We start from the raw sequence: 19,273 nt of genomic DNA, 5'->3' as shown, positions 1-19,273 counted from the left end.
ATGACGCGCGCGTTCAAATCATGATAAAAACACACGCGCGCGTTCAGATAATGATAAAAACACACACGCGCGTTCGTCATGATAAAAAATACACGCGCGCGTTCAATATGAAATTGGTACCGATTTTGTACGCGTGCATTTTGTGTCGCTTCGTGGTGGTAGCATTGGCGACATGTTTGAATTACTTATTTTACAAAATCAATAAACGTGATCACTGTCAAGTGTAACAATCAAAATCGGAACATTAATGTCAAATTATATTTACATCACTTGGCTACTCAGCACGCGTGTAATACAAATTATTCGATTAGTTACGTTCGCCGTATTAGTTAATTTATTGAGGGTATGAACTGCATTGCGTATGGTATAATTTTTTATGAATAAAACGTGATAAATTTGAAAAACCGGAAGGTAATAAAATCACCACCATTTTGATCTATAAACAGATTCGATGGAAACCGAACAGCATAGGAACTGTTATAATCGCATTACAAATACAATTCCATATGGTAGTACTATATTTAAAAAACATGATTTCCTTTTGAGAACATTGAACAACGATTGTAACAACCCTTGAATAGGCTAGTTGAACCACAGGGGAATTAGTTTTAATATGTAATTCATCCTGCTTGAACATTAGGCATATATATATATATATATAAATATAAACATTTTTGCAGTGGATAATCGTTGATTAAGAATAATGGATTTCGAAGTAGATATATTAACACATCTGGCAAAAGCTCTATAGAGCAATGGTTTAAGTGCATGGTGATTTTTAGCATTTAGGGATTACTCTCCCCTCTTCCCTTCCTCTTTTTACGGACCTGTTTTATTATCCGGGGTCGCACACATATTTGAGGTCACTATCGTAAGTTACGGGTTATTACATATTATTAATTTTGTTTGCATAATACCATCTCAAATAAATGTTTACTTAAGACAGTGGCCATAATTATTATTCTTCAAACAGTGTTATGCTCAATTAATTGTGTACATTATTATGTACCAGAATAATATTATTCGTCACTACATCTTACAAGCAATCGTTACCCATGCTTTGGAACAAAACTACGACAATTTATTGGACTATAAAATTTAATTGACGCGTAACATTACCACATCTTGAGAGTGTGTTGTTTCCACAGAATAAATTAGTTAAGTTAACTGACAAGGGGTTGAGGAGGGGTTGAGAGATACGCATCAATAATAAAAGGCTCGCGTTCTTGGTTCGTGATTGGTCAAATTACTTGCGTTGCGTTTACGCGTTGCGTTCTAGTGGGAAACAAGCTTTTTAGTCTTCCGATAGAGAGGTGAGGATTTTATATAAAGCTTGGTTCCCACTAGCGACGCAACGTAACGCAATCTAAGCAACGTAAGAAAATTCCCTTTCTAATAACTGTGTTTGCCCCCGGCTGCGTGAAATCAAACCTGCGATGTTTGCAGCACTATTGCGTCGTCGGTTCCCACTTGTGATTACGCAATACAGCACTTTGCGTCAATACGTCGTTGCGTTCTAGTGGGAACCACGCTTAAGAGTACTACATTTCAAATAACATGGCAGCTTCAGTTTACCGACAAATTCCAATTTATTTAGAAATGGAAGAGTAGGAACTTCAAAATTAAAACAACGACCATTCGACTTTTTCGAATAATTATTTCTGGATAAAGCTTAAAAAATTTTTTTTTTTAAAATAAAATCAAGATTTGTTGATAATAATGAAAAGAACAGAGTTGGAACTCTTCATACAATTTCATAGGAATTTTTTTCGGTTGAAGTCATTTCGCCTGTAACCGCTCTGAAAACACACAGAACTGGAAAATAGGGTAGAGTGTGGTGCATTGTATTATGACTACTGCTTATATTACCTTGATGGCAAAATTGTGAAACTACTTTAACGAGTATTTGTATGGTTTTGAAGACCAGAATTTGTCCAATTTGTTCTTCAAACTATTTATGGACTGAGCATTGACAACCTCTATTGACAAACTATTCCATTCCTTAATTGCTCTTATTGTAAAGAAATTCTTCCTTGTTCTCGTCAAATATTTTTAAAATGTAGGAAATTGGAACAGATTCGAAAATGATTTACTAATGATGATGGTTGTTGGTGCACGTTGATCCATTGTCACCAGGCAGGTGCATTTCTTCAAGCTTCACTAGTTATCGTATTTCGTTAAATTTTCGTTTCGTAACATTTCCTTTTTCTTTCTTTATAAATATAGGACAGCTAAAAGAAGTTGGCCTTCGATTCTACGGTATAGCAATCGATGTTAAAGTTATGAACGAGTTCAAAAAAGACAAAGCTTATTACGTAATATTTCGACTTACATTCGACAACAAGGAATTCTGCGAACCTCTTAACAGTGATTTCCATAAAGGTGTTAGAGCCAATATACGCTCCAGTATACTATTGGATTTATTCCCATTTCATATTGTTTTTAACTCAAAAATGATGATTAATTGTACAGGTATGTATGTTTAATTATTAGATTAGCTATTAAATTAAAGCTATTAGATTATAACCCCTATCCTTCGAGACACAACGAAATGTTCCCCTAATGGGGGTGTGTAACCTTAGCGGTTGGCCATAGTTACAACATACTTCCCCATCGTTCGTTTCACGAAAAGTGTCCCTTTAAAGATGTATTGTCCCCCTGAAAAACATTTTTTCTTACATTTTTGTTTTGAGTTGAATATGCAATTTTAATGTTACATAATAGTTATTCACTTTTACTAAAAATTGGATACAAAAAATATTTACCTGAAAAAACTGTACTTTAAAGCAAAAAATAGTCATGTTTTTTAGGACCAATACATCTTTTAATAGAAATGTGCCAAATGATGGTATTTATACATTCATCAGCGACATTATTACATCACATTTTCTTACCAGCCTTATTATCTCTGTTTATTCTCGTCCATCCCGTTTCTACTATCTATCTGTCTTCGACAAATTTATGTAAAAAAAGCATTTAATATTTTATTGGGGGAAATACTCTCAACTCATCGATCTTTATTTTATTTTGTATGTCTTACAGGTGAAATAATATTTATATCGTCATAAACATGTTTGTTACATTTTACAGCTTTTTCACTTTTTACACAAAAGTGACATTTTACAAAATTAATGATCATTTTGAAAAATTAAATTATATGAAATGATGAAATATTATATAAAGCTTCGTGTCAAGCTAACAGGTCACGTGTTATCATAATATTAAAAAATAAACAAAGAATTAACGCGCTAATATTATGATGATATTAAGAAATGAACATGGTTAAGAAATGAATATGATAAAAATATGACCTATTTCAAGGAAAAAATACGTTAAGAAAAATGAATACGCTAAGATATGAGTACTCTAAGAAATGAACATATTAATGAATATTTTAAGATATCAAGATTATGAAATGTCATTATGAAATGAATATATTTAGTAATAAACGAAAAAAAACACCAATATTTTTAACATTACAGGTCGTGTTCTACACAGTGTTCTACCAAACCTTATCGACAAGCCGATGAAGGAGCATTTTATTCTGGTGCGACCCATAACAGAATTCACCTGGGAAACGGTAATCTACAAATCTTCTGTTTGAAGCCGTGTTTCTGCAGCCAAAACAAAATTATTATCGGTTAATTTCTTAATCAATAAAGTGCGCATGGTCAGTTATTACCAAAACAAACAGATGCCCAATCACAACGCAACAATTTGTCCTTTAGGTCAAAGGTTAAAAATTATCGCATTTATCCGATGATTTTTCGAGATAATATTATCGGTTAATTTTTCTAGAAGTGGAATCGGTTAAACCCCGTTTCCACAGGCAGTTAATCGGTTAATTATCGGTTAATTTTTATCGGTTAATTATCGGTTAAATTTTGGCTGCGGAAACACGGCCTATAATTATAATCCACAGAATCAGTTACTGTCACATCAGTTTTGTCCCATGGCGTACGTTGTCACAGTTTGATTTGCGTTGTCTTGTTGTTGTTCGTCTTCAGATGTCAATCAACACCGGTTTTTGCCTGATCGGTTTCCATGACAGCATGTAAACAATAAAACAACAAGATGGCGTACGATTCAATAACAATTTAAACTAAAGACCGCAATTTTGATATCAAATTGTTCCCACAACTCTGTGTCCCACATTCTAAATCCCCTCTCTCAACTGATCCGCCTACCAACGCTATAAAATAAACACAAAAACAACCAATATGCCTAACCCCTGAGAAAAAGCAGGTGACTAAAGCCAGGATTAGAACCAAAGACCATGTGATTAGTTAACCAAGCATGCGAATCATCCGGCTGAAACTATTATATTACTGGCGAAAAATATACCGTATAAACATTACTGGCACGGTACTATGACAACCGATACAACATATAGACGACAGTGTAAATAAGATGTTGCTTCTACATTCCTCCCGCTCACAAATCCTAATCATGTTCTCTGTCGGGATATATAAGATATGCCTATATTTTTGTTATATTTTACGCATTTATGATGACAGTAACAGTGGCGTAACGCAGAGGTCCGAGGCCCTGGTTTAGGAACCCAAAGTGGCCCACCAACGCTGGAGGCCTCGACCGTTTTTAGCCCTTTTCGACATATTTTAATGCCTGTATTTTCCTCTGGGTACTGCTCTGGGGCCCCCATAAGCTCCGGAGCCCCTGGGTTTAGCCAGTGAGCACTCAAAGCCGTTACGCCACTGTACAGTAAACCGGCAGTATTATGTACCACGACTCCTCACTTTATGCAGGATAATAGGCCTACCTGGTCATTGACACCATCCGACAGATAATCATGTTAACACGGGTGAAAATAAACATTACAGTCCCGTTACTATGACAACCGATACATTAATGACGACAGTGTAATTACTATTATTCTCTGAAAATGATTGACTTACGAATAATTACCTTTCAAATACATTATTCCAATTGAAAGATAATTAACACGTCTCCATTGCAATTGCTTTCGAATTACTATTACAATTATTAACTATCAACAAATGTACGCATTTCCAGTGTTATTTATAGGCCTATGTACTAACTAAAAGGAGAATTCTGTGTTACATCTCCGTCTAAATTCGAAAGGAAAATTACTAAAAAAGACGAAATGTTGTGGGTATCAGTGGATCTCAATGGAGAGACAATAAGCTTTTCGTATGTTTGGAAAATTTAGAATTTGCTGAGGAAGAAGTTTTATTTTGGAATTCCGATTTCTGCTAATATTCGTCGGTTGAATTCAAAGAAACTGTTGTTAAATTATTTTAACCTACAATTTATTTTAAGAGTATACTTCTTGATTATCATGGGGGTCCGATCTGATATCAAATCAAACGATTGTTACTACTGTAAAAATATAAAAATATTTGTGAAACATTGGCGTCACTTTTTATTTTGGAATTAGATTTCTGTTAATATTCGTGGGTTAATTCAAAGAAACTGTTGTTAAATTATTTTAATCTAACTTATTTTAAGAGCATAACTCTTAATTATAATGGGGGTCTGATCTGATATTAAATCAAACGATTGTTACTATAAATATAATAAGAATTTGTGAAACATTGTCGTCACTTCGACGAGCAGTGATATGGAGCTTGAGGGGTTATACTTCTTGCCTCAATTTATTCTCTTTCGAGTTTCTCTCTAATATTAATTAAGCTGAATCGCCGTCTAGACTTTGAATTGCAAATGTGTGTAAAGCTCTGTCTACACTAGTTATGTGGCCAAATATGGTAGTGATATGCTCAAATATGGTAGTGTTATGACATCATCATGTGGGCATATCATATTTTTTTGTCACATAAAGTTTGATATTGTAGACAGAGCTTTACTTTCAAAAACATATTTTCAATAACATTTTCCCTGTGTCATCGAAAATCAGTTAATTTAATTGCCTTTGCATGATGCTGAGTGGAATAATAGACCGATTAATTTGTTGTTGTGTACTTGCACAGCAGTCGGCCTGCTGCTAACAATAATACATAATTTGATATGCAATTGTCATACATCGATGTAATCATGAATGACTAAATAATTCCTCCATGATGTAGGCCTAATTATGCACGTTCTGTCAGCTGTTGCAGAGGACGATGCTAAAATTAATGATTAGTCTAAAATTGTGGACTAATTGGATAGAAACTATTAAAGATGAAAAAAACATGAAAAATTAAAATTAATAAAACAGACTTTGAATGGGTCATTTTGTAGTTTTAATCAAGTTAATCACTTGCGTATAAAACAATCCCCCAAAAAATGTTTTCACTTATAAAAAAGACAACATAAACGGTTAAATTCAACCAAAAACTATTTTTTGCTTTAAATTACAGTTTTATCTGGTAAATAATATTTTTTTTCGATCCAATTTTTGGTCAAAGTGAATAACTACTATGTGACATTAAAATGCCATATTAAAAAAGAATTTAAACAATATTTTTTCAGGGGGACAATATATCTTTAAACGAATGAGCCAAACAGCTCATAGGCGTCGAAATAATATTAATTGTACCAGGATCAACAACACACAAACAAATAAAAACAAACACAAAATTGTATTTGCAACGTATCAATTACGCGACGTGACGTAATCAATTGTTCAGTATCGTATAATTGTATATGTTTTGATTAAAATAAAAATTAAAACGATTGATTTTCACCGGAGGGTGATGACAAGCGAAAACTCAATGCATCACGGCGTGCAAAGTTTTGTAGTGCCTCCATAAGGCCTAACTTATTCTTTGATACGAAAAAAACATCTTTAAATTAATGTTAATTAATTAATTAATTAATTAACAGATAATACTATCAGAATTCAAGCATGGAAAATAATAACTTATTTTTCCATGATTTAAGCAAGTAAGAGTAACTAATTTTCAAACAAGCTAAAGAAGATTAATAACTTACGGTATACAGCAACGGCTTCTCATGGTGAATGGAATTGTGCATAGGAAACCTACATAGCGAAGTAATATAATTTGCATATCCAGGTGCACACAAGATCACCGTATTTATTCGTTTATTGTTCAGGGGTTTCTTAGAGGGCCGTTTAATCGAGGGAGGCGGTTTGTTTGTTTTAGCGTAATATAATAAAATAATTCTCCTTAAATATGAAAAACTACAATCAATAACAAGTAGTGATAAAATACAGTAAAAATTCCATCAAAATGCTTGATCAATTGTAGATCATGGAATTTAATGAATTCTACTACAAATAGAAATGTGTATATTCATGTGGCGGGGCGTTTATTTGAGGTAAAAAATGAAAAAAAAAATTCCAAACGATGTTCTATGGGGGCGTTTATTAAAAGTGGGGCGTTTATCAAAAGTGGGGCGTTTATTCGAGGGGGCGTTTATTAAAAGTGGGGCGTTTATTCGAGGGGGGCGTTTATTCAAAGCAGAGCGTTTGTTCGAATAAATACGGTAATTATATAATTGCTCATATAAAACAATGACATATCTTTCAGAGAAGACACTATTAAAATGTTTAAATATCTTGTCATTATACTGGTTAGGAGCATTTTCTTTTTACAACCTAAATGGAAATTTATTTATAGAAGGAAACCGAAACGTAATAGGCCCAATCTTGTAAAATATTAATTAGTTTAAAGCAACATGGGTATCAATTGTTTCTGCTTGCTAAACCGTGGATTAGAAACCGAAGACCTGTAATATGACGTGTCCTAGTTTGACTCCGTCACTGCTTACTGTGTGGACAACACTGTAAATATAGTGCTTAGATCTTATCTTAAACATGTATTTTGTACCCACATTTCCCACACATTTAGCCTTAAACATGTTTAGATATGAACATGTTTACGTTCTAAATACATTCTAAACAAGTAGTCTGTATCCAACTCAACACATCAGTGACGTGTTGATTGTTAAACATGTGGAGCAATATGGAGGAAAACATCGCTAAACATGTAACTACGTGTTTAAAAGCTAAATGTGTGCAAAAAGTGGGTACAAGATATATGTTTACGATCTAAACACTATTTTTACAGTGAAGTCGATACATTTAAATAAGGCCTCTACCACCGTTTATCGTGGCTAATAATATAGAACACCCAAATATAATCACAAAAAAAAAATATCTATATTCAAACTCAGTTACTCTTTCTAGATTTTTCTAGACAGTTTTCTTGGAAGATCTACAATAACACTTATCTTTGATTTAATTATTTTCTCTTCGCCGTCATTTAATATAAGTGTTGTATTTATTTATTGCTAGATCTCAACGCATACAAATAACATATTTGAACTGAGTTCAAAGGCTTTAGTTGGTAAACCGACGCAGACTAACGCCGTAGCGTTAAAATCAATAGAAAATGGAAATTGTAATAAACCAGTCAATTGTGACGTCACTACAGAAGATAATGATGAGAACTTGAAACCGCCGCCTAGATTGATGACTGACGATATGGGTAAGTGCTGCAAAGTTATTTTTAATCTTCATCAGAATGTCATAAATAATACGTTTTCTGTGGCGCGCCAAGCTGTCATTTATTCGGAAATAAAGATATTTATTATAGTTTTAAACTAAGATATCTCTATTAATAGAGATATCTCTATTAAAAACTAAGATATTTCTATTAAAAACTAAGATATCTCTATTAAAAACTAAGATATCTCTATTAAAACTAAGATATCTCTATTAAAAACTAAGATATCTATTAAAAACTAAGATATCTCTATTTAAAACTAAAAAACTAAGATATCTCTATTTAAAACTAAAAACTAAGATATCTCTATTTAAAACTAAAAAACTAAGATATCTCTATTTAAAACTAAGATATCTCTATTTAAAACTAAGATATCTTATCACTTGAATAAATGACAGCTTGGCGCGCCATAGTTTTCCGATCCTTGGGAGGGCTTCTTTCGACCTGACCTTTTCGATATTCCAATTCGTTTTCAAAACTCTGGTAAAATTGATTTAAACATGTCGAATCTATATGTGGCGTTAGTTTAATTTGTTTCATAATCAATAGTAGGCCGATGCGAGTAGGCCTACCCCGTATATCAATTTGAAAAATAAAAAGAGGCCTACTACTTTAGTGTGCACCATAAACCAGTCGACCAACGGACGGGAAAAAATTGTAGCCTAGATGGCATTGTTTTATAGCCTTCAATTTATCATTTTTGCATCAACATAATATGATGTCAATTCATTCGATCAATTGCATAGTATAAAATAGATTTGCCTCAAGGTTGGAGTGTATAGTGTCTTTTTTTATGTTATCAGATTTACTTCACTTGCTTTACGAGCGCTACCAGCCGGCATTCTGATTTTTGTCCGCAAAACTCGGCGATTCCAGCAAAAGTATATGTATGACACGCCTTAGTCCATCAGTCAGCGTTTAATTCAATTTTTGTCTGGAAAAAAATACAGTTTCTAAACTCAAGTATCATACGTATGAAACGCCATATGTGCCAAAATATTTATCTTTTTACTAATATTAAGTATAGAAACACAGTCCAGCTCTAGGACCTATACCCAGATTAACTATAATAGCTGTTCTCAATTTCTACTAAACCATGACATCATTGAAAAAGAAAGTGAGTGTCACTTTGATGTGATGACGTCTCCAGACACAAATTAGCTGTCAATCATAGTTTTGTCTTAAATATAGTCGAATCTTGCATGAAAAAAATTAGCTTTACAAAATAATAAGTTGTAACGCATTTAAATGGCGCGCCCTCTTTGTGGGTTTTGTTTATACGCACAGGAATGCTTAACCTCATTGTTTGAAACACTTAATTTGATTATTTCCAGAATCCAGAAACATTTAGATTATAGAAATTATTACATAGCAAATCACCTACTATAAGTGTACTAAAAGCTTTCACGTAGATTTAAACTATTGTGTGACGTTAACTGACGTCATAAACAGAACATAAATAGTAAAGTGCGCGAGGTGGAAATGCTTGTTTTTACTAACTATGCTCACTGGGCATGCGCATATTGACTGCACTTTTTACTTAATCTAGAGCAAACATTTCAGTACAGTATTGCTAAATGCATACATTTTCCTTCTGCACTTCAGAACTTTTCAAACGTTTGTCTAATATCACTCATGCCTGTCCTCATTCACGTGGAACGGTTATGGGTTAAAGCTTGGTTCCCACTAGCGGCGCAACGTAACGCAAACTACGCAACGTAAGAAAGTGCCCTTCCAATCATTGTGTTTTCCCCCGCCCTGCGTGAAATCAAACCTGCGATTTTTACAGCACTGTTGCGTCGTCGGTTCCCACTTGTGATTACGCAATACATCACTTCGCGTCGATACGTCATTGCGTTACGTTGCGTTCTAGTGGGAACCACGCTTAAAGCTTAATTCCCACTAGCGACGCAACGTAACGCAATCTACGCAACGTAAGCGAATTCCCTTCTAATAATTGTGTTTGGCCCCGCCTCCTGCATGAAATCAAACCTGCGATGTTTACAGCACTAATTGCGTTGTCGGTTCCCAATTGTGATTACGCAATACATCACTTTGCGTCAATACGTCTCTGCGTTGCGTTTTAGTGGGAACCACGCTTTAGAGAATGTCCCCGATATCGGTGAAATTTATTTGATATTTTCACATTCAGATTTCAATCCATTAAAACAAAACAAAAGCAGATAGAAGATGTAAATAATATTTATTTTATCAAACCGGCAATACATATTCCTAGAAAATCTAATCACTTATCTGACTCACATAATGGAAGACGAGACTGACATATTTAACAGAACGCATGTTAGGTATCAGATGGCCTAATTATAATAAAAAATATAGATTTATGTAACAGCACAAAACATGGAAAAGTGTAGCAGAGTGATTAAGATTGACATGGTGTGGACCCCTTCTTTACTGATATCCCAGCACAAAGAGCTCTTCCGGATCAATGAGAAAAGTCAAGAGACCAAGAGAACGACCCAAAACCACATGGATAACAATTATAGAAAATTATACGAAAAGAAAAATAAATAAGTCTATGCACACTTTAACGAACTATCGCTCTGATTGGAGAAGTCTTGTTAAGAGCGCTATGTCACAAGACGTTCACAGTTCGTTCATGATAAAGTGTTGTATTCATTTCAATAGAATTATTCAAATTCACCAAGTATCTAGTATTGTGTCGTCTATAATAATAATAATAAATATATTTATACAGGAAAAAAACAATCAGATAACAGTGTATCTGTTTTACATTGTGGTCCATCGTCTATGAAAGTGACGTATAATAAACAGTAAAGATTGGTTCCCACTAGCGACGCAACGTAACGCAACCTACGCAACTTAAGAAAATGCCCTTCCAATAATTGTGTTTCCCCCGCCTGCGTGAATCAAATCTGCGATTTTGCACCACTGTTGCGTCGTCGGTTCCCACTTGTGATTACGCAATACGGCACTTTGCGTCGATACGTCGCTGCGTTGTGTTCTAGTGGGAACCACGCTTAAAGTAAGAGCTCCCATCATGAGCACCGTTTCAGGGCACCGACGACAGCAAACTATACTATCAATATTGTAGGCCTACTCCATATTAAAAAAAAATCCTGAAAAAAGTCACCAAAAAATCGAAACTAGCCGTCGTATATACAAGCGGATAATTGTTGCTGTCAAGCGATGCTTCGTACAGAGTTCGAGTAGGAAAGAATGCCAAATGAAAATTCGCTAATCTTAAAAATTAAAATATAGTTGCATCGTCAATGACTTTATCAGCATAGTTGTCGCCATTTAGAGCGCTTTGTTTGTTATTCAACAACTTATGACATTACTATATCAATGCATTTAATTGCACCCTTGAGGAGTTATTATTTGATTTTCTTTTATACAATCATAATATGCTATTATCTATCTCTGCACTGTAATAGCCAGCTGTAGCATTCACAGGTCTGGTGTTTTGATAGGTTGTGTATTGTTATTTAACTTTGTCTCACGGGGATCGAGTTTACCTGTCGTGGGACTTTGGTCACAACCTTTTCCCCAGCTGGGGGCAGACACAGCATTCTTGTTAAGAATGCCGCTATAGACTTAGTAATGTAATCTAAAAATGTAGTGCTAGATAAATTGCATTTTAAAAACACGAGCGTGTAAAATGTTTTTTTTAAATCAATACTGTATTTTAATATAATGCTTTCTATTAGGCTTTTCTCATCGTCACTTCTCGATGGATTAAGCTTTATTCTAAATATAACACTGTGCTAACACTACTAAGAAATGCTCATTTTGTAAACAATATAATCATTAATAAGTTATTACGGTACTTAAAAATAAAAACGTTTTAATTAACATATACCTCATTACGATTTTGTAAAGACTGTAAATCGTGAATGCCTACGTCACCAACCTACTCTGAGGAGGTGATCACCAATAGGCGGCCTATGTCTCTTTCTCGTACGAAGCAAGTCTCATCGCTGGCCCGTACGCCTGCAAGTCACTGAGCAGGTCTTTGACGAGAAGAATATTTGTGGTTGGCTGCACGTAGATGGTGACAACGCATGGGTTTCCCCATGGCGGCAGATCAACACTAAGTTTCAAGATGCGTTGGTTTAGTGACGGGTTGGCTACGCGACCGACTTCGTACCAGCTTCTCAGACACATTGCTTTCTAAAAATAAAATTATCGTGTCCAGCATTAAGCGTGGTTCCCACTAGCGACGCAACGCAAGGACGTAACGCAACGCAAGTGAATTGACCAATCACAAGCGATGGCTTATTCGCTTGTGATTGCTAACTGTCTATAACTTCGTTTGTCATTGGTTAAAACGCTTGCGTTGCGTTTACGTCCTTGCGTTACGTTCTAGTGGGAACCAAGCTTTATAAACCAAAACGTGAAGCTGATTTTCTAATAGATTTCACACTCGAAACGACGTTTTTCCCCTCTGGGCATTGATGGAATTGGTGTAGGCCTATGGCCTATACGTGACATCGCAATGGAACTGCGATAAAACGTCTAACGCACGTAATTTTTGTACACTGATACCAGTCCTCGAATATTATAGAATATGCACAGTACACCTGTTCATGTTTCACTGTAATAACGAAAGCTAATGGCTTTCCTATACAAAATTATATACGTAATAATCATGGAGAACAACTTTATATCTCTATGGTATAACTCAGGCCCGTAACCAGGGGGGGATCGGGGGGATCGTACGATCCCCCCCGCTGAACAGCGAGTTCCGCTTGGCCTCCCACTTTTTTTTTGCTGGGCATACTAACACAACACGACGATTGTTCACTACAGGCCTAGTCAAGCCTTAATAAATTTAATTAATATATATATATATATTTTAACTAAAATATAAAAACCTAACACTAAAATTTACAAGATAAGTTCTATTTGATAACTGCTTAACATCGTGGTTCTGGAGCTCTAGCGAGCTGTACACAGAGCATAGTTGTTTGCTTGACATAACAGGGTATTCCCCTACGCAGGTCTCCGCGTGCGTGTGACGTGCCCAGCCAGCTGCTTGATAGAGAAAGCATGCAGCTCACACGCAAGTGCAAGATGCAACGGTTGAGTGAATTCAGAGATCATCTTAATTCCATGGTTTTTTACCTAAACACCACATGATGGTGAATATGCCTGTTAAAGTCTCAATGATACGATCCCTAATGTACCATGTTGTTGCTAGGAGGCTTGAAAGGAGGAGGGATCTAGCCTAATTTCGGTCGGCAAGAGAATGCCGTCCTCTGACAATATAAGGTCGGCAATTGAAATTTGTGGGCTGGAAATTACACCAACTTATAGTTCATAAACAAAAGAGAATAGCCGGAAATGCGTTTTGCGGCCATAGGCCTATAGAGAAAAAAAATTCGATTGTATGATTCCAGTGGCGGATCTAGTGGGGGTGTATGGGGCGTCCTCCGCCCCCCCCCCCCTATTTTTTAAAGATTTTTTTTTTTTTTTTAAATTAAATAGATTTTAAAAACACGTATCGTTTCGACGGTCATCAATCACCGATGGTTTGCACATTTTCATATTGAAAATAGTACGTCGGAGCACATCGTCAGCTTGATCGCATTCCACCAAGCATACGTCGACATCCTTTGTGTACTATCAATCTCTAGCGTCACAGTTAAGTGTAAAAGGAGCAAGTTGATAAAAGCCACGTGGTGAGCTTGGTCGCGTTCCACTAAGCAGGTCGGCATCCTTTGTGATCGTCACTCCCGTATTGTAGAATAGCGGTACCTCAGACGATCAATAGAGTTGATGAAGCCACATGGGGTCTGTTTCTGCTGCATAACGCAATTTAACCGGTTATTTTAAAATAGATTAAAAATAGATAACAATAACATGGTCAGTGCTACTATACTACGCGCCCATTTATTAAGTACAATAAAAACAAGGCTAGGACTGTATAGTGCCTATGAAAATTATCCCGTTAGGGCTACATTTTATTTAAACGTATTACTATTAAAATATTAACAATGCTGCAGCATTTCATGACCCTTGTTGTTTTATTTGCTTTCCCGTCGATGATTCTCATAAACACATCGCGATGACATCATGACAAAAGAGGTGTTTTGTTTTTTTCAAATCACTAAATATAATGTAATCGAGCCGGACCGCTAATTTTTAAACGATCGTTTAAACCAGGTCGTTGAATATGCCGTGATTTTAATTGTCAAAAACATGACCGTCAGTAGATGGCTCGGAGTTTCGATAAATCTTGCGTCGCATGTGTTGCGTGGTGAAAACACTCTCAGCAAGTTTGCTTCATTTAAATATGCATGAGACTCTGTGACGGCCCGCTTTAACGTGACGTCATGTTACTGCTGCATGCGAAGAAGTAGTGACCGCGATCGACCCGGCGCGCGTGTAAGAAAATAATACCGGCCTAGGCTAGGACAAGTTTATAAAAGCTGAAAAACATCGTCGCGTTGTAAAAATTTAGATGTAAAGTACAGGCATTTGGCATTTGGTACCCTAGGTAAGTATCATGCTGCATGTCCCACATGTCGTAATTTGCGAGCTTTAGAGTGTTTGGTAAATGACATTATGAGATGTTTGTAAATCGTTTTAAACGACTTACAATGCGCTAGAACGGCAAAATTTCCAGGGGCCGTCGGCCCCTGGACCCCCACCGGGGGCCCTTGGCGGCCCCCTGGCCCCCAGCCAATGTTTGCTCGCTTCGCTCGCAAAGCTACGCCACCCCTATTTCAATATCCTGGATCCGCCCCTCAGTTCCACTAAAGAACTTAACGATCCACCCCGCCGTCAAACCTGGTTACGGCCCTGTAACTCACCCCAAACCAACTACACATCTTGAGAGCACAACATGCTTCTTGGCTGTCAATGAAGGTAGTCATGGACGCCCCAACTAAGGCATCAAGCTCAACAGCTCGAACGTTCTTTAACGGCAAGAACTGATAGTGGAATGCATCGCCTGCTTCACACTTTATGGAATATTTAGTCGGTTTTTTGGTACTGGCCGGAGGAACTGCAACAACTTCCGTTTCTAAAATAATTCAGTACATGAATAGCTAACGATACTATAAAACATGATAATGTAATTCAATATGCACATTTAGTGTAAGCCTTATTTCGTTTCTTTTTGGAAATGGAATATTCAAAACATTCATTCTCTATAGAAAAACATTGAACATAATATATGTATAAGTTAAATCATTGAAATTGGGGAGCCGACGATTTGCGACGACCCACGACCTACACATAATGTGTCGTCGGTCGTCGTCCGGTCGGTTGTCGTCCGGTCGGTTGTCGTCGTCGCCTGGACCTGGAAACCACAACTGTGTCGAGAAATACTGTATAGGAAGAACTTCCCCGCATGCGCACAATTAATGACTTGCTTCTTATAAGCCGTCGGTCATCGCAATCGAAAGTTCGATAGCATTTTAGTGATAACCTGGGTTAGCCCTTATCAAAAGACCATCACACATTATAACAATGTGAAACACATACTTTGAGTTCCTTCGTTAGACAGCATAATCAGTCTCCGGTTTGTGAGGAACAACCTGCCTCGTGTCATGGTTTTCTTAACGGGTACAACTGGAAAGTTTGGACTCGCCAACAACTCAAATGTTATGTAGTCATATGGCATGAACTGTCGGTTGGCCAACACTATCTCATTATGACAAAGCGTGTCTATTAAAAAAAAAGTAACGGAAAATGTTTAGTGTTACGCACTCATCGCCGCCTTCGCTGATTTTCCACTAGGCGAATTTGTTCGCGCGAGTCGAAAGCGTCAGCTTATACGCATGCGTAGAGAGGGATTTGGAAGATGAAAACATGAATACGCATGCGTATAAGCTGACGCTTTCGATTCACGCGAACGCGAATTCGCCTACTGGAAAATAGGCCTGTTTTCCAGGGGAATTTGTTCGCGCGAATCGAAAGTGTCAGCTTAATACGCATGCGTTATTCATATTTTTATTTTACAAATCTGCGACTTTTTCACTTCGGCAAAATTCGAATAGTTTCTAATAAAATTGCATGCAAACATGAACACTGCTACTACACATCAACAGTCAAACTGATAGAATGGGTTTATAGGCCAGCGTCTATAATGTACTCACTCATGCACAACCATGAGAAGAAGGCAGACGATAAGCGACCTCAACTACGGTACGCCAGAAAGGTCAGAAACGTTTATAAACAACTCTGTAGAAATGTAATACTCCAGATTTATTCATTGTTCGGAATATTTTAAGTCCAGTAATATAATAACATAATTTGTGCATAGTATACACTACGTACGCCGCTTTCTGTTTGTTACTGGTAGTTTTTACTCCTAAATTGACATTCCATATCGGGGAATTTCAAAGTTTGGCAACATAAGCCACAGCGTTTCTGTGAATTTCGACACGGGCCCTGGTATTGGCATAAATTCTGTTTTGTTTAATAAGGTATTAATGTAGCAGGGGAGGGGGGGGGGGGGGGGGTAGAGAAGCGAGTGACTGGTTTAAGCTGCCGAGATAAAAAAAAAAGCGTGTGAATGTTGTTATGAATAGTATATAGTCGCTTGCCGCGCGTCATTGTTACGTCATTTATGAATGCATATGCCTACCGATGGAGAAATAAGTTAACTTATTTCTCCATGGCCTACCTAACATCCATGTAATGTAATGAATTAAAAGAAAGTTTATAATCGTCCACATTTCCTGATCGGTTTCTATTCTAAATCCGGAAATCGCGTTTCGTTTTACAATTTCCTTTCAATGTTATATTATTATTAGCAGCCAGAGAGCTTTCGAACCCACTCAACCAGAGGATACGGCAAATACACGGATATAAACTCTTGCAGCAGTGAAAACCCTCTTTTATACACTCGCATTCGAGGTGTCAATTTTGCGAAGGCATTTAAGTGGAACATTTCCCACACAAGCAGGACGTCAACAGCCCGTATTTACAAATTTATATACAAAAGTTACAATTGATTATTTAAGAAGATAAGAATATCATAGCTAACTTATTAATTAAGGGAATATTAGATAGTACAAAAGTATATTATTGAGAATCATAACAATTTTAATGACTATAAAACCAGGAGTTGTAAAATAAAACTTCCTGATAAAACGGTATGGTACAAAAGGGATAATAGGTAATACCATGAATATTCCTTAATCCCTGTTAATACCGACACTCGTCGTTTGCTTCGTAGAAGACGGCGAATAGAACGTTCAATTGCTTTGATTTGCCTGCGCGCGTGAAACGGAACTAGTGTGAACCGTAGTCACACTTAAAGTTGGTTCTCACTCTCTAGAGACGCAACGCATGAGGTAGATGCAACGCAAGCAAGTTGACCAATCACAAGCGATTGTTCGAACAATCCGATCGCTTGTGATTGGTCAAATCACTTACCTTGCATTACGTCCGTGCAATGCAAGCGTCGGGCGCCCAATAATTCTGTTCTGACTTACCTGCCATAAATTGCTCATAACTAATGTTTCCATGGAGGTCGCTTCGCAGGGCTTCAACATTTTGCGCTAGTTGCGCAACAGTCCTGTTTAATTCTTGAGTCAACTTCTGGCTACTTTTGTGAACGCCCGGAATGGAGTTGACGACGTTTACAGAGTATGGATCATAGTGGTAAACAGACGCATGGCCTCCGCTTGGTTGAGTCATTGCAATCTATGAAATAGAAACAGTCCGTTTGATAGGCTCTATTTTTAGTAGTAAATGCGCCATGATATCGCGTTCATGCCTAAACTTCCAAATTTCAAAGAATAACACGTAAACCGCCCGACAAAAGTTACATTACTAATATAAGTGCCTATTTTATGTAAGTTTGGTGAAAAAGAACCCTAGTGTAACAATCCTGACTCTACAGCGCAAATTTATAGCATCAATATAAACACATTAATACCCTGAAAAGTTATATAGAAAATCATAGAATGACATTGATTGAAGATATATTATAAGAAAGACATTATTTAATTGTGAGGTTTAATTTCACTTAGGGGTATTTTGCGATCCACATGTCAGAGACTGGCGCATTATTCACACGAAATTGCAAAAATACTAATACGTACAAGTTTAAACTTAGTCTTGTGCATCTATCCTCACGCTCGAAAGAAATAATGAACGTGTTATGTACGGCGGGTCAACGGGGTCTTTCGTCTGGGCCGGAAGCACTACCCACCCAAGGATAATACAATGAGGAGCAAGTAAAATAATATGACTCAAATAACCGCGGTGGTTCCTCCCATACGCCAGGTCTGCATACATACGCCCTACTCATTCTACAATCACTTACCGACGCTTCCATATGATTTTAACGATATTTTAATGAAATTTCATCCACATGAAAAATGCTGCTGCACATCAACAATCAAAATGATAGAATGGGTTTATAGGCCAGCGTCTATAATGTACTCACTCATGCACAACCATGAGAAGAACTACGGTACGCCAGAAAGGTCAGAAATGTTTATAAACAACTGTGTAGAAATGTAATACTCCAGATTTATTCATTGTTCGGAATATTTTAAGTCCAGTAATATAATAACATAATATGTGCATAGTATACACAACGTACGCACGCTTTCTTTTTGTTACTGGTACGGTATGTTTTTACTCCTAATTGGCGTTCCATACCGGGGAATTTCCAAGTTTGGCAACATAAGTACTTGGAAATGAGCCAATAAAGCTTTTCAGTGAATTCTTGATACTTCCCTGGTAATTATGGTATTCATTCAGAGGAAAAGCGATTGACTAGTTTAATCTGATTAGAGATAAAAGTATGGTAATACAGGGGCGGACGCAGGGGTGTTGCCCCAGTTGCCCGGGCAACACCCTTAATTTCA

At 36.6% G+C, this 19,273-nt stretch overlaps 2 protein-coding genes across 2 annotated transcripts in view; one reads left to right on the top strand and one right to left on the bottom strand.

Moving 5' to 3' along the window:
* The window catches only part of LOC144847829 (soluble guanylate cyclase 88E-like), a 43,129-nt gene that overhangs the window by 764 nt on the left and 23,092 nt on the right, over positions 1 to 19,273 (top strand). Inside the window, exons 2-4 of the mRNA XM_078704363.1 lie at positions 2,227 to 2,472; positions 3,483 to 3,580; positions 8,243 to 8,435. Coding sequence (XP_078560489.1) covers positions 2,227 to 2,472; positions 3,483 to 3,580; positions 8,243 to 8,435 — 537 coding nt within the window. The remainder of the gene's footprint in view (positions 1 to 2,226; positions 2,473 to 3,482; positions 3,581 to 8,242; positions 8,436 to 19,273) is intronic.
* LOC144847835 (uncharacterized) lies at positions 10,638 to 18,851 on the bottom strand. The gene is made up of 5 exons (XM_078704374.1): positions 18,724 to 18,851; positions 17,888 to 18,098; positions 15,930 to 16,112; positions 15,254 to 15,465; positions 10,638 to 12,608 (listed from the first exon to the last, which is right to left on the bottom strand). The coding sequence occupies exons 1-5, from the start codon at positions 18,733 to 18,735 to the stop codon at positions 12,381 to 12,383; spliced, it is 846 nt and encodes a 281-aa protein (XP_078560500.1). The 5' UTR covers positions 18,736 to 18,851; the 3' UTR covers positions 10,638 to 12,380.

Source organism: Antedon bifida, chromosome 7, assembly GCF_963402885.1.
Source record: "Antedon bifida chromosome 7, ecAntBifi1.1, whole genome shotgun sequence".
NCBI lineage: Eukaryota > Metazoa > Echinodermata > Crinoidea > Comatulida > Antedonidae > Antedon > Antedon bifida.
This window is presented reverse-complemented; position numbering and strand designations above follow the sequence as displayed.